Source organism: Trachurus japonicus, chromosome 12, assembly GCF_045865225.1.
Source record: "Trachurus japonicus isolate A0001 chromosome 12, Traja_1.0".
Taxonomy (NCBI): Eukaryota; Metazoa; Chordata; class Actinopteri; order Carangiformes; family Carangidae; genus Trachurus; species Trachurus japonicus.
Window position 1 is genome coordinate 435,755 of NC_140918.1, and position 12,718 is coordinate 448,472.

Sequence of the window (12,718 nt, forward strand, 5' to 3'; positions counted from 1 at the left end):
CAGGACGTCTGGCTCCTACTTCCTGGTTTCATCCTAACACTTTCACCTGATGCTGGAATATTTAGACCTTCAGCTATGACATCCTGTCTATATGTCTATGTCTATATGTCTAAATGTCTTGTTGTGGATCTGAGTTACATGATGAAAAAAACAAATTCCAGAAACCAGTTAAACTGCCCAGAAGCACTTTTCCTTCATGAGTTGATTGATCTGGAGGGAAACAGCTACAGACTTGACTGACCTCAGAGTCTCCAGTCTACAGTCTGGACTCCACTGGAGATCACGCAGATCCTTCACGTCTGAATCCTGTAGGTTGTTGTCTCTCAGGTCCAGTTCTCTCAGGTGGGAGGGGTTGGACTTCAGAGCTGAGACCAGATAAGAACAGCTGATCTTTGACAAACTGCAGTTCCTCAATCTGAATAAAGAATAAAAGAAAAACAACATTCATTCACCTCTTCGTGTCAAAACTGATTGATCATTGCTGCTGACCTCAGGACAGTCTGTCAATATAGAATCAATATCTGATCAGACTGATCACTGACTAAACACTGACTCCAATACTTTTATTCAGGACTAAGGTCTTTCTTGGTCCTGGTCTCAGGAAACTAAAACTACACACATTCAACTGAACACACACCTGTTGACAAACCCCCCCACACACACACACACACACACAAACATCTTATGTGATGTCTTCAGACCAGTCAGTCTTTATTTATTCAAACGCTCTGACTTTAAGATCAGATTCAAATCATCTCTGTGAACAAAATGAAGTCAAGTGAACAGACATTATTGATCAGACTGAGTGAAATGATCTGAAAGTGAAGAGTCATTGTCAGTGTGAGAGAAGAACAAGTGGAAACATGAGACAACAACTATTTCAAACGTCCTTCATTCATCACATCAAAGTCAATGATTCAGTTCTGAGTGAAGATCAATCAGGTTCAGTTGTGGATCAAAGATCTAAGATCTACAACAGTAACAGTCAGTGAACTGACCTCAGAGTCTCCAGTCTACAGTCTGGACTCTCCAGAAAACCACTCAGATCCTTCACTCCTGAATCCTGCAGGTTGTTTCCACTCAGGTCCAGGTGTCTCAGGTGGGAGGGGTTGGACTTCAGAGCTGACACCAGAGAAGAACAGCTGATCTTTGACAACCAGCAGCGCTCCAATCTGAATAAAGAAAAACAGATGTAGATCAGATCAGTGCTAATGGATCAGATGTGTCCTGATCAATGATCAGTGTCTAAATGAGTAGAGGGACTTTGTCCTTCTGTTCTTGTGTTCTTCTGTTATTGGGCCTCAAAGAGCCTGAGCCCTATCAGAGCCTTTCAGACACATGTCACATCTACAGCTCTTTGTGGAACATTGAAGCCTGTAAATCTGTTTGAACAGACACCAAGAATAAAATGATCAACAGTGAAAATGGAAACAATAGGTTCTGTTTTCAAGAACCAGCTGGAAATCAACTGGAACCTTAGAAACCTTTGATGTTTCCAGAAATCTCCAATCTGCTGCCGTTCATCATCATCACTGATGTGACTTCAGCTTGGTGAAATATTTGTTGAAGCTTCTGTCATGTTCAAATCAGCAGCAGAACATCTGTGAGTTTGATCCTCATCAAGTTTCTGGTTTGAGGATCAAAATCTAGATGATAAAAACCAGAGAACTTGTCTCCATCACAAACACTGACTGGTCTCACCTTCTTCATGTAGTAATAAACACTGAGTCCTTTCTCTTCTCCAGCTCTTTGTTGAAATCCTCAACCAATGAACAAGTGAAACTTCAAACATTTGACCTGAATACAAACAAAAAACTACAACAGACAAACTGACCTCAGACTCTCCAGTCTACAGTTTGGACTCTCCAGTCCAGCACACAGAACCTCCACTGCTGAATCCTGCAGGTTGTTCCAGCTCAGGTCCAGGTGTCTCAGGTGGGAGGGGTCGGACTTCAGAGCTGAGGCCACGACTTCACAGTGAGTCTCTGAGAGTCCACAGCTACGTAGTCTGTGATTAGAGAAAACATCAAATCTGTTCAAATCAAAATCTGATGTAAATAGTGGTGAAAACACAGTTGGTGCATGTGATGGTGGGACATGATGATGGGATGGTTCAGCTCATCTTCTCTCACTGGGATGATCCTCATGGCTCAGTCCTGCACCTGATTGGCTGGGCCCTTTTTAAATAGAGTCTATTCCTCCTGAAGGAGCTCTGAGGCTTCCTCTTCTTTAATTTAATTCAACAACAACATCCAATGATATCTCTAGATTTCAGTCCTGAGCTACAATAACATTCATGATCTTTGTAAAAGCAACAACCTAAACACCTGTTACTGAGTCAGGAGAAGGTCACAGAGACTCAGAGCGTCATGGTAACTGCAGATGGACATTAGCTTGAAGCTAACTCTGCTACAACGCATCACATGGCAACATTTAGCCTGTGTGTAATATTGTACATGGGCCCATTAGAAATAAAATTGAAAAATAAAGTCTATAACAACCATAGTGAGTCAGTCACACACCTGTGTGTGCAGTGTGTGAGAGGAGCAGCAGAATGAGAATAAATGACAACAACAGACTGATGGAGATGATGTTTGCTGCTCACATGCTACTGGATTCACTGGAGATGAGAAACACCAGCTCCAGCCCAGTTGAACCTCTGTTATAGGCAGAGTTCAATCTGACCGTTCCTCTCTCCTCAACACAAGAGGGAGGGGCTCAGTCTGTCAGGTGATGCCCCTCCCAACAGCTGAGTTTAACCTTAAATCTTGTTGCCTTGGTAACAAGTTCAGAGCTGTCTGCAGTGACCGAGCCACTTTACTCACACTACGTACACAACGTAGCTTTGACCTATAGGAGTCATTTACAGTGAGGATGGGGGTTGTAAACAACCAGCCCCCCCCCCAACTTCACCTCATCTTCAGACTCCGCCCACACTGACTCAGGTGACATCACCTGAGGACATTGATCAGACTGCACACAGCTCCCTCTGGAGACACTACAGCTTTAATACTACACAGTCCTACCAACAGCTGGAAACACTGAGGAGGAAGATCAGTGGAGCTGCTTTCACTTGTTTCATCAGGTTGGAATCAAACCAAAAAGTCAAAATAAACTCAACAAAAAACACAAAAGATGTGTTTTTATTCACTGAGCAGCACAACACAACCAACTGAAGAATCTCCATGTTGGAGCTCACAGCTTTGACAACAGCTCCAGAAAAAACACAACTGACCCGTCGTTGTTTAAAGTCAAACTAAGAAGAATGAGAATCAATGAAAACTGGGTTTATCTGAACTTGACTAAACCACTGATCTGATCCACTGATCAATAATCATTGTGATCATTGTCATGTATTGGATTATGTTGGTCACGTGAGCAGTGACGCGTACGGGAAGTGTTAGGGAAGCCATGAGGCTGTTATTCATCTGTACGGTTGGAGCAATGAAGTGAGTAAATGAGATGCTTGAGTCATGATTAAATTCAGGATGCATATTCTAAGATAAGCACACAACAATCATGTCTGGACTCACTCAGCCTTCCTGCAGTTCCTCACAGCTGGGATCAGTCTCAGTCGTCCCTGAGCTGATGTGTTGTACTTCTTCAGGTCCAACTCATCCAGAACCTGCTCTGACATCTGCAGCATGTAGGCCAGAGCTGAACACTGGATCTCAGAGAGTTCCTTCTCTGATCTGTTCTCTGACTCCAGGAACTGTTGGATCTCCTGATGAACTGACTGGTCCTTCATCTCCGTCAGACAGTGGAAGATGTTGATGCTTCTGTCAGGAGAGATTACATCACTCTCCATCTCCTTGAGGTTGTTGATGGTTCTCTGGATGGTTTCTGGACTGTTGTCTGTCTGACCCAGCAGACCTCCTAACAGCCTCTGGTTGGACTCCAGAGAGAGGCCATGAAGGAAGCGAACAAACAGGTCCAGGTGACCGTTTCTACTGAGGAGGGATTTCTGCATGGCTCTCAGCAGGAAGTCATCCAGGGTTGAACTATTACCTTGTTCTCCCAGGAAGTTCTTGAGGACCTTTCTCTTCCTGTTGGTGAAACAGTGGAACATGTAGACTGCAGCCAGAAACTCCTGAACACTCAGATGAACAAAGCAGTAGACTGTTTTCTGGAAGATCACACTCTCTCTTTTGAAGATCTCAGTACAGAGTCCTGAGTTCACCAAGGCCTCTGTGACATCCAGACCACACTGCTCCAGGTCTTCTTGGTAGAACATGATGTTTCCTTCCTCCAGCTGTTCAAACGCCAGCCTCCCCAGCTTCAGAAGAACTTCCCTGTCGGCCTTTGTTAGCATCTGTAAACTTTTCTTATGTCCTTTACTGTACTTGTTCTTCTTCCTCTTGGTCTGGACCAGCAGGAAGTGTGAGAACAGGTCCGTCGTGGTCTTGGGCAGCTCTCCTCTCTGGTCTGTGGTCAACATGTGCTCCAGAACTGTAGCACTGATCCAGCAGAAGACTGGGACTTGACACATGATGTGGAGGGTCCTGGATGTCTTGATGTGTGAGATGATTCTTCTGGACAGATCTTCATCACTGGACCTCCTCCTGAAGTACTCCTCCATCTGGGCGTCAGTGAAGCCTCGGACCTCTGTTACCCTGTCGACACATGTAGGAGGGATCTGATTGGCTGCTGCAGGTCTGGAGGTGATCCAGACCAGAGCCGAGGGAAGCAGATTCCCCTGGATGAGGTTTGTCAGCAGCACGTTGACTGATGACGTCTGTGTGACATCAGACACAACCTCCCTGTTGTTGAAGTCCAGTGACAGTCGGCTTTCATCCAGGCCGTCAAAGATGAAGAGAAGTTTACAGACAGCCAGCTGCTCTGCTGTGACCTTCTGTAATGTTGGATGGAAAACATGGAGCAGCCTGAGAAGACTCAACCGCTGATCTCTGATCAGGTTCAGCTCCCTGAACGAAAGCAGAACCAGCAGACTGACATCTTGGTTCTCCAAGCCCTCGGCCCAGTCCAGAGTGAACTTCTGCACCGAGAAGGTTTTTCCAACGCCAGCGACGCCGTTGGTCAGAACCACTCTGATGGGTTTCTGTTGGACAGGTGAGACCATAGAGACGTCCTCTCTCTGTTGGACAGGTGAGACCGTAGAGACGTCCCCTCTCTGTTGGACAGGTGAGACCGTAGAGACGTCCTCTCTCTGTTGGACAGGTGAGACCGTAGAGACGTCCTCTCTCTGTTGGACAGGTGAGACCGTAGAGACGTCCTCTCTCTGTTGGACGGGTGAGACCGTAGAGACGTCCTCTCTCTGTTGGACAGGTGGGACAGTAGAGACGTCCTCTCTCTGTTGGATAGGTGAGACCATAGAGACGTCCTCTCTCTGTTGGATAGGTGAGACCGTAGAGACGTCCTCTCTCTGTTGGACAGGTAAGTCTTTAAAGATGTCGTTGCACTTGATTGGAGTGTCATGGAGGGTCTTCTTCTTGGACGTTGTCTCCAGCTGTCTCACCTCATGTTGGGTATTAACCTCTTCACTCTGTCCCTCTGTGATGTAGAGCTCAGTGTAGATGCTGTTGAGGAGGGTTCCACTTCCTGTTCCACTTCCTGTTCCCTCAGTTCCTTCAGTCACTCGTTCACATCTGCTCCTCAGACTGATCTTATGTTGATCTAAAACCTCCTGCAGACCACGATCTGCTGAGAGACAAGAGACAGAGTCAGACTGAAGACAGAGAGTCTGACAATCTGATCAGATTATTTTCATCAGCTGCAGAAAAACTACAGACAACAAAGAGAAGGTTTGAATCATCATCTTAAATGTCAGTGCTGTGTGATGGAACAATGACTCTGGAGAAAACAACAAATGACTGTTATGATTGGATGTTATTACATGTTTGACCGCTAGGCGGCAGTACTGGTTAGTAGTCAGCTTACCGTACCATATAACAGGGTAGAGCAGGACTGCATGGGGCCGCATGTGTGTTGTTGAGAACGTGAGACATTAAACTAAGTTACTTGCTATCAACACGGCCTCATCCTTGGAACACGAACATGACATGGTACCAGGAGTAAACTCGAATGAACGACATGGATTTAAAACCACCGGAAAGTTTGAAACTAACGGGGGACGTCGACGAGAACTGGCGCACCTTCAAACAGCGGTTTCACCTGTATGTTGCTGCTACGGGACTCGAGGAAAAGCCGGAGGCAAGAAAGGTAGCGCTGCTGCTAACAATAGCAGGGCCACAGGCCATAGAAGTATTTAACACGTTCGTGTTTGACAGTCCTGAAGATAATGAAAAGTTGGATGTAGTGCTTAGCAAGTTTGATACTCACTGTTCTCCGAAGAAGAACGAGACGTACGAGAGGTACGTGTTTCGGTCTCGTACACAGCGGCAACATGAGCCTTTTGATAGCTTCCTGACGGACTTGCGGCTAAAGGCGCAGTCCTGCAACTTCGGAACGCTGAGTGACTCCATGGTCCGGGACCAGATCGTCTACGGCGTAGAGGATAAAAAGGTCAGAGAGAGGCTACTACGGGAGATGGAACTGACGCTGGCAGGAGCCATTAAGATCTGCCAGGCCAGTGAGCTGTCCCAAAGGCACGTGAGGACGTTCAGCGAGATGTCTGCAGTCACCTCGGCGCAGAGCGACAGCGCGGCAGCGGTTGGAGCAGTGTCGTATCAGCGGAGACGGCGCACACAGACCCGGCCTGCACAGCAGGAGGACGTGATGACAAACTGCACGCGCTGCGGCTCACAGCACAAGCCTAGACAGTGTCCAGCGTTTGGTAAGCAATGCTCCACTTGCCAAGGCAAGAATCATTTTGCTAAACAATGCTTCTCCAAACGGAAAGAGTGGAAAAAAGAAAAAACTGTAAACTTAATAGACGAGCCTGATCTCAGTGACACGTTCTTTGTTGGAATGGTAAATTGTGAAAGTGAACAAATAAATAAGCCAGACAATGTAAATGATGTCACTACAGAAGATAAGTGGATAGCTCCTCTAATGATAAATGGGACTGTAGTCACCATGAGATTGGACACTGGTGCAAAAGCAAATCTCATAAGCATGTGTGATGTGAAGGCAATGAAAAATAAGCCACAAATAAGAAGAAAAGAATCTGGACTGAAAGACTACAATGGGCGGCCAATCAAATGTTTGGGCACATGCAGGTTGAATGTCACAGCTAAAGGAAAAGTGCACCACCTATTCTTCTTTGTTGTGAATGAGGGACGTGAATCACTTCTTGGTGACAGAGCCTGTGAAGAACTGGGGCTTGTGGAAAGAGTGTATCAACTGATATATACTCCAGGTAAACACCTAGTCGTTGCTGATGCCCTATCCAGAGCAACTACAGGCGACAGTGTGAGTGCAACAGACGAAGACATACAGTGTCACGTGAACATGGTGTCGGCTACACTGCCTGTGTCTGACACAAAGTCAAGACAAATAGCTGAGGCTACAGCAAAGAATGCTGAGCTACAGCATGTCATGAAGAACATGGATGAGGGATGGCCAGCTGGTTCGTGTCCACAATTTTACCATGTCAGAGGTGAGCTTAGTACTGTGGATGGTCTGCTGTTGAAAAAGGGCAGGATTGTTATTCCACGGGCTTTGAGAATGGACATGTTGCACAGGATACATGAAGGCCATCTCGGCATCGAAAAGTGCAAAAGGAGGGCGAGAGACACGGTTTTCTGGCCCGGACTGAACAAAAACATTGAAACACTTGTAAGTAAATGTGAAACATGCCAGAAACACAGGAACAAGCAGAGCAAAGAGCCTATGGTGGTAGCTGAGGTGCCAACAGCACCATGGCACAAAGTAGGAATGGACTTGTTTCATCTCAGAGGTAAAGACTATTTAGTGGTAATGGATTACTACTCAAACTTCCCTGAGATGGCGCTACTAACAAGCTCAACATCAACTTGTGTCATAACACATGCTAAATCTATCTTCGCCAGGCATGGCATCCCACACATCGTGGTGAGCGACAATGGCCCCTGCTTCAGCAGCAAAGAATGGCAGAAGTTTGCAGTGCAATATGATTTCAAGCATGTGACGTCAAGCCCACACTATGCACAGTCAAACGGGCAAGCTGAAAAAGGAGTTCACATTCTCAAGCAACTCCTAAAGAAAGCGGCTGACAGTGACTCGGATCCCTATCTGGCTTTATTGAGCTACAGAGCATCACCTCTTCAGTGCGGCCTATCACCAGCTGAACTGCTGATGAAGAGGAAGCTACGAACAACGTTGCCGAGTCATCAAAACGACAAATTAAAGCAAAAGAATCACTCAAAGATTGAACATAAGCTACGACAACAGAAAATGATGCAAAAGTCATTCTATGACAGAACAACCAAGCATCTCCCTCCACTGTCTACCAATGACACAGTCAGGATTGAGGATGCTGATGGATGGAGTACAAAAGCAACTGTCCTGCAAGAAGTTGCTCCACGATCGTACACGGTGAAAACTGATGATGGACAACTCCTCAGACGCAATCGTCGCAGTCTGTTAAAGACTCCTCAAGGGACTGTTGGTGAGCTCAGTGTAACCTGTGGTGAATCTCAGGTAACTCCCACACCTGCTATGGACTGTAACACTGACTCTCACACACCTACTCCAAGCGAACCTGAGTTAAGAAGGTCCACAAGAGAAATCAGAAAGCCTGATAGACTGAACTTATAAACAAAGACAATTCAATATGCATGTTAAAGATGTTGAACAAAATGTATATTGATTGATGTTGTGAATGTGTTCTAAATGGTCTAGTAGTGGCTTAGAGATGAGTTATGCAATCTGATAAACTGTTTATACTGCTTATGTGTTGCAGAGTTATGCTGAATGAGAAATGGTTGAAATAACTGACACAGCTAATGTGATGATTCATGTTAATGCATTTTACCTTAGAAAAGGGGGGATGTTATGATTGGATGTTATTACATGTTTGACCGCTAGGCGGCAGTACTGGTTAGTAGTCAGCTTACCGTACCATATAACAGGGTAGAGCAGGACTGCATGGGGCCGCATGTGTGTTGTTGAGAACGTGAGACATTAAACTAAGTTACTTGCTATCAACACGGCCTCATCCTTGGAACACGAACATGACAATGACCACATCAGCAGACAGATGTTCAGTCTCACTTTGTCCACAGCTGCTCTGATTGGCTGTCTGCAGCTCACCTCTGGTTCTGGGTCTTTGTCCACTGCAGGACAGCTGCTCGTCCACAGAGACACCGCTCCTCTTCTCTCTGTCAAGACATTTCTGTATCAACAACATGTCACAGTCACAGGTCAACATCTCAGCTCTGATTGGTTAACCACCTCAAGGGGCGGGGCTTCAGTAACCAGAGCAAGTTGCACCACTTCTCGCTAAGTGTTTACTAACCTTAGTTAAAGTCTAAGTGTTTACTAAATCAAGATTTAGTCATTCCTAAATTAAAATGTATTGCACCAGTTTTACCAGGAATCATGTAGAGCTAGTAATCACTAAATGTTTACTAAATATTTACACCTACCCTAGGGGTTGCGTAACTGTTACCTTGTTACCTAGTTTGCCGACACAGGATCAAACTGAAGAAAACAGCAACTAGCTTATAATGTCTCGTTTAGAGAGGTTTCCTTTACAAGACAGAGAACCTGCCGTTAGGAAACGGGTTTTGAGAGACTGAATCCACCCTTTAGATGAACTATATGATGACTTTGATATTTACTGTCGGTTAATCCGCAGATGAAGTGGATCACGGACAGTCAAAATAAAAGTGCCCAGCTGTTCCTGTGTACGTTCTGCTCCACACGCTGATTGGGTAGCCGAGTTGTTGTCATCACTTCATGCGACTGGTAACCACTTACACATCTACTAGATACGGGATTGCGTGAACTGGTCTGGTGCAAGCGGAATTAGTAAACAACTAGCTGCAAACTAGCTAGTAATTCCTAAGTGTTTAGTAGTGGTTTAGTAATGACTAAATCCTGAGTTTAGTAGAGAGATACGCCAAACTGGTGCAACCCCACCCAGAGGAGCAGAGGGATAGAAGAGAGAGAGAGTCCCATCAGCTCTTTGACTAATGAGCTCCTCATCCAGACGCTTTATATTCATCATTGTGCTCTTTCAGCTGTTTGGTTTCTGAATTTTCAAAATAAAAGTCTCTCTGCATCAGCTGCTTTAATGTCTACTGTGACTTCAGTTTAAAAGCTCAGACGTGGGGATCGCACACAGAGTCTGATGGATCTGGTTCCTGGTTTCTCTCTGATTCCTTCACACGAGTCTAATGACTGAATCATCTTCAGCTCAGTTTACAGTAGAAACCGTCTCTTACCGTGACTCTGAGGGTCCAGGTTCAGGACTGAAGTTTGGAGGTAGATCATTGGACCGGTCACTCGTCAAAGACAGACAGGTGGATCCTGGAGACTCTGAGGGTCCAGGTTCAGGACTGAAGTTTGGAGGTAGATCATTGGACCGGTCACTCTTCATAGATGGACAGATGGATCCTGGAGACTCTGCTCTCAGTCGGTGGTTCTGACCTCTGCAAACACAAACATGTTTATATTCATATCACATCAAGCAGCTATCAGTTCTCTGATGACAGAGGCATTGTGGGAAGTCTACAGTGACATCAGCGTCAAGCACCATACACTGTAGTGAAGGACTGATTGTCACTGACTGTACACACTGAAATTCAACAGTCAGTATGTAAAATGATCCTGTCTACTGTCGGTTTGTTTCATACTATGTATTTTGGTCTTTTTTGATTTTACTGTGAAGCACTTTGTGGACCCCATCTATGAAGTGCTATAGGAACAAAGTTTATGAATGTGGCAAGGTGAAGAGGGCCTGGGCGGGGATTGAACCCACACCTCCCGGGTAATAGTTATGCGCACTTGCCAGTCACCCCCTTGGCCAAGTAGCCAGGGCACATGATCAACTGGAGACATAGTGGCAGGAACCTCAACTGTCACATCTCTCCCCCTCTTTTCACAAGCACGTCCTCGCAGGCTGCCACACATTAGGAATCCACGGACCCACCCCTAGTGCTACATGGATCCTGCCAACAAGCACGTCCTCGCAGGCTGCCACACATTTGGAATCCACGGATCCTGCCAACAACGCAGATTGTGGCAAGGTGAAGAGGGCCCTGGCGGGGATTGAACCCACACCTCCAGGGTAAGAGTCATGCGCGCTTACCAGTCACCCAAAGGGACATCCCCTTGGCCAAGTAGCCAGGGCACATGATCAATTGGAGGCATAGTGACAGGACCCTCAACTGTCACATTAAAGCAGAAGTAAACGATCCGGTCGTTTTGGCTAACTTTTTGTCAGCCGATGGAGTTAGCAGTCCCCGCCCTCGTCCCTACGTCACCACATTCAGGCGCATCCCTTGGCTGCACACACAGAGAGGACCGCCCCTTTATGCCGTTCTCTCTCCTTATTGGATAAAGGTTGTAGGATACAAGGAAAGTTTTCTCCTCGGCTTACAGCAGAGCAGAGTGAATGACAGACCCGTGTTTCAGACCAAACACTCTATATAAGTGATTGCTGTCGGAAGATAGAATTAAGACTTATATTAACACAAACATTCCGCTTACTTCTGCTTTAACTTACTTACACACACATAAACGGACAGAAAGTTATGTCCTGTTCCAGTGACGGTGACACGCTAAAGTAACCTCTGTTACAGAGACAGTTTGGAGGTTCACAGGTTTGTAGCAGGTCTCTTACTGTGACTCTGAGGGTCCAGGTCCAGGACTGAAGTTTAGAGGATGATCTTTCGACCGGTCACCCTTCACAGGGGAACAGATGGATCCAGGAGACGCTGCTTCGTTCCCCTCTTCCTCCATATTAACACTCCTCTTCAGGACTTCAGTTAGGAAACCACCAACACTGACTGGTAAGTAACACAAACACACACACACACACACACACACACACACACACACACACACACACACACACACACACACACACACACACACACACACACACACACACACACACACACACACACACACACACACACACACACAAATAATCAAGACACAAGTCTGTTAGTCTGTCCATCAAACTCAAGGACAAGTTCAATGCTGCATTCAAAACAACTCGGAAGTTGGACAAAAACGAGCTCCGAGTTGTCAAAAATGAACGGCATCAAACTCAGAAATTACAGGTCAGAAACTCGGGTATCATTTCAGAGCTCCGACTTTCCGACTTGACGTCACAACAACATCAAAGCATGGCGGCCCTCATCTTAAACGGTTAGAATTTAAAATTATAAAATTATTAGTTATTTATATGAGGTTTTAATGCATATTTTTGGTGTATTATTTATTGCTGTCAAGGGTGAGGGAAGCAGGTGGACCCAAATGCAGGAGCTGGAGCGGAACAAAACAACCATGTCAAACACACAATAATCGGACAAGGAACTGAAAGACACACAAGACTAAATACAACAGAACTAATCAAAGCAACAAGCAACAGGTGAGGAGACAGGAGGGCAAAGAAACCTGATTGGTGGAGACACACAAGGAGCAGAGCAACGCTGACAAGGTGAAACACAGGACAGGTGTGCAAGGAGAGTGTGGAGGGAAAACACAGGAAGTGACACTAGAACAAAATGCACAAGAACTGAACTACAAAATAAAACAGGAACTGAAGAAAACAAGAGTCCAAAACAACAGAAAACGGAGCCACTAAATGGCAGCAGGCTCAGGGCCATGACAGTACCCCTTCCTTAAAGGATGGATCCCAGAC

The 12,718-nt window shown here is 45.8% G+C and overlaps 1 protein-coding gene across 27 annotated transcripts in view; it reads right to left on the reverse strand.

The window, feature by feature from the left end:
* LOC146976732 (NLR family CARD domain-containing protein 3-like) overlaps positions 1-12,001 on the reverse strand; it is a 54,928-nt gene extending 42,927 nt beyond the window's left edge. For 12 of the 27 annotated variants that reach the window (XM_085792497.1, XM_085792490.1, XM_085792482.1 and 9 more), the window contains exons 1-7: positions 11,690-12,001; positions 10,290-10,496; positions 9,115-9,221; positions 3,534-5,661; positions 1,835-2,008; positions 999-1,172; positions 242-415 (exon numbers count right to left, since the gene is read on the reverse strand). In XM_085792497.1, the coding sequence (XP_085648623.1) occupies positions 242-415; positions 999-1,172; positions 1,835-2,008; positions 3,534-5,661; positions 9,115-9,221; positions 10,290-10,496; positions 11,690-11,808 (3,083 nt within the window). In that variant the 5' untranslated portion in view covers positions 11,809-12,001. Of the gene's footprint in view, positions 1-237; positions 416-974; positions 1,173-1,834; positions 2,009-3,533; positions 5,662-9,114; positions 9,222-10,289; positions 10,497-11,689 lie in introns of all 27 variants that reach the window. The other 15 variants (XM_085792494.1, XM_085792484.1, XM_085792498.1 and 12 more) reach the window with 13 other exon arrangements.
* Positions 12,002-12,718: the final 717 nt, after the last annotated feature.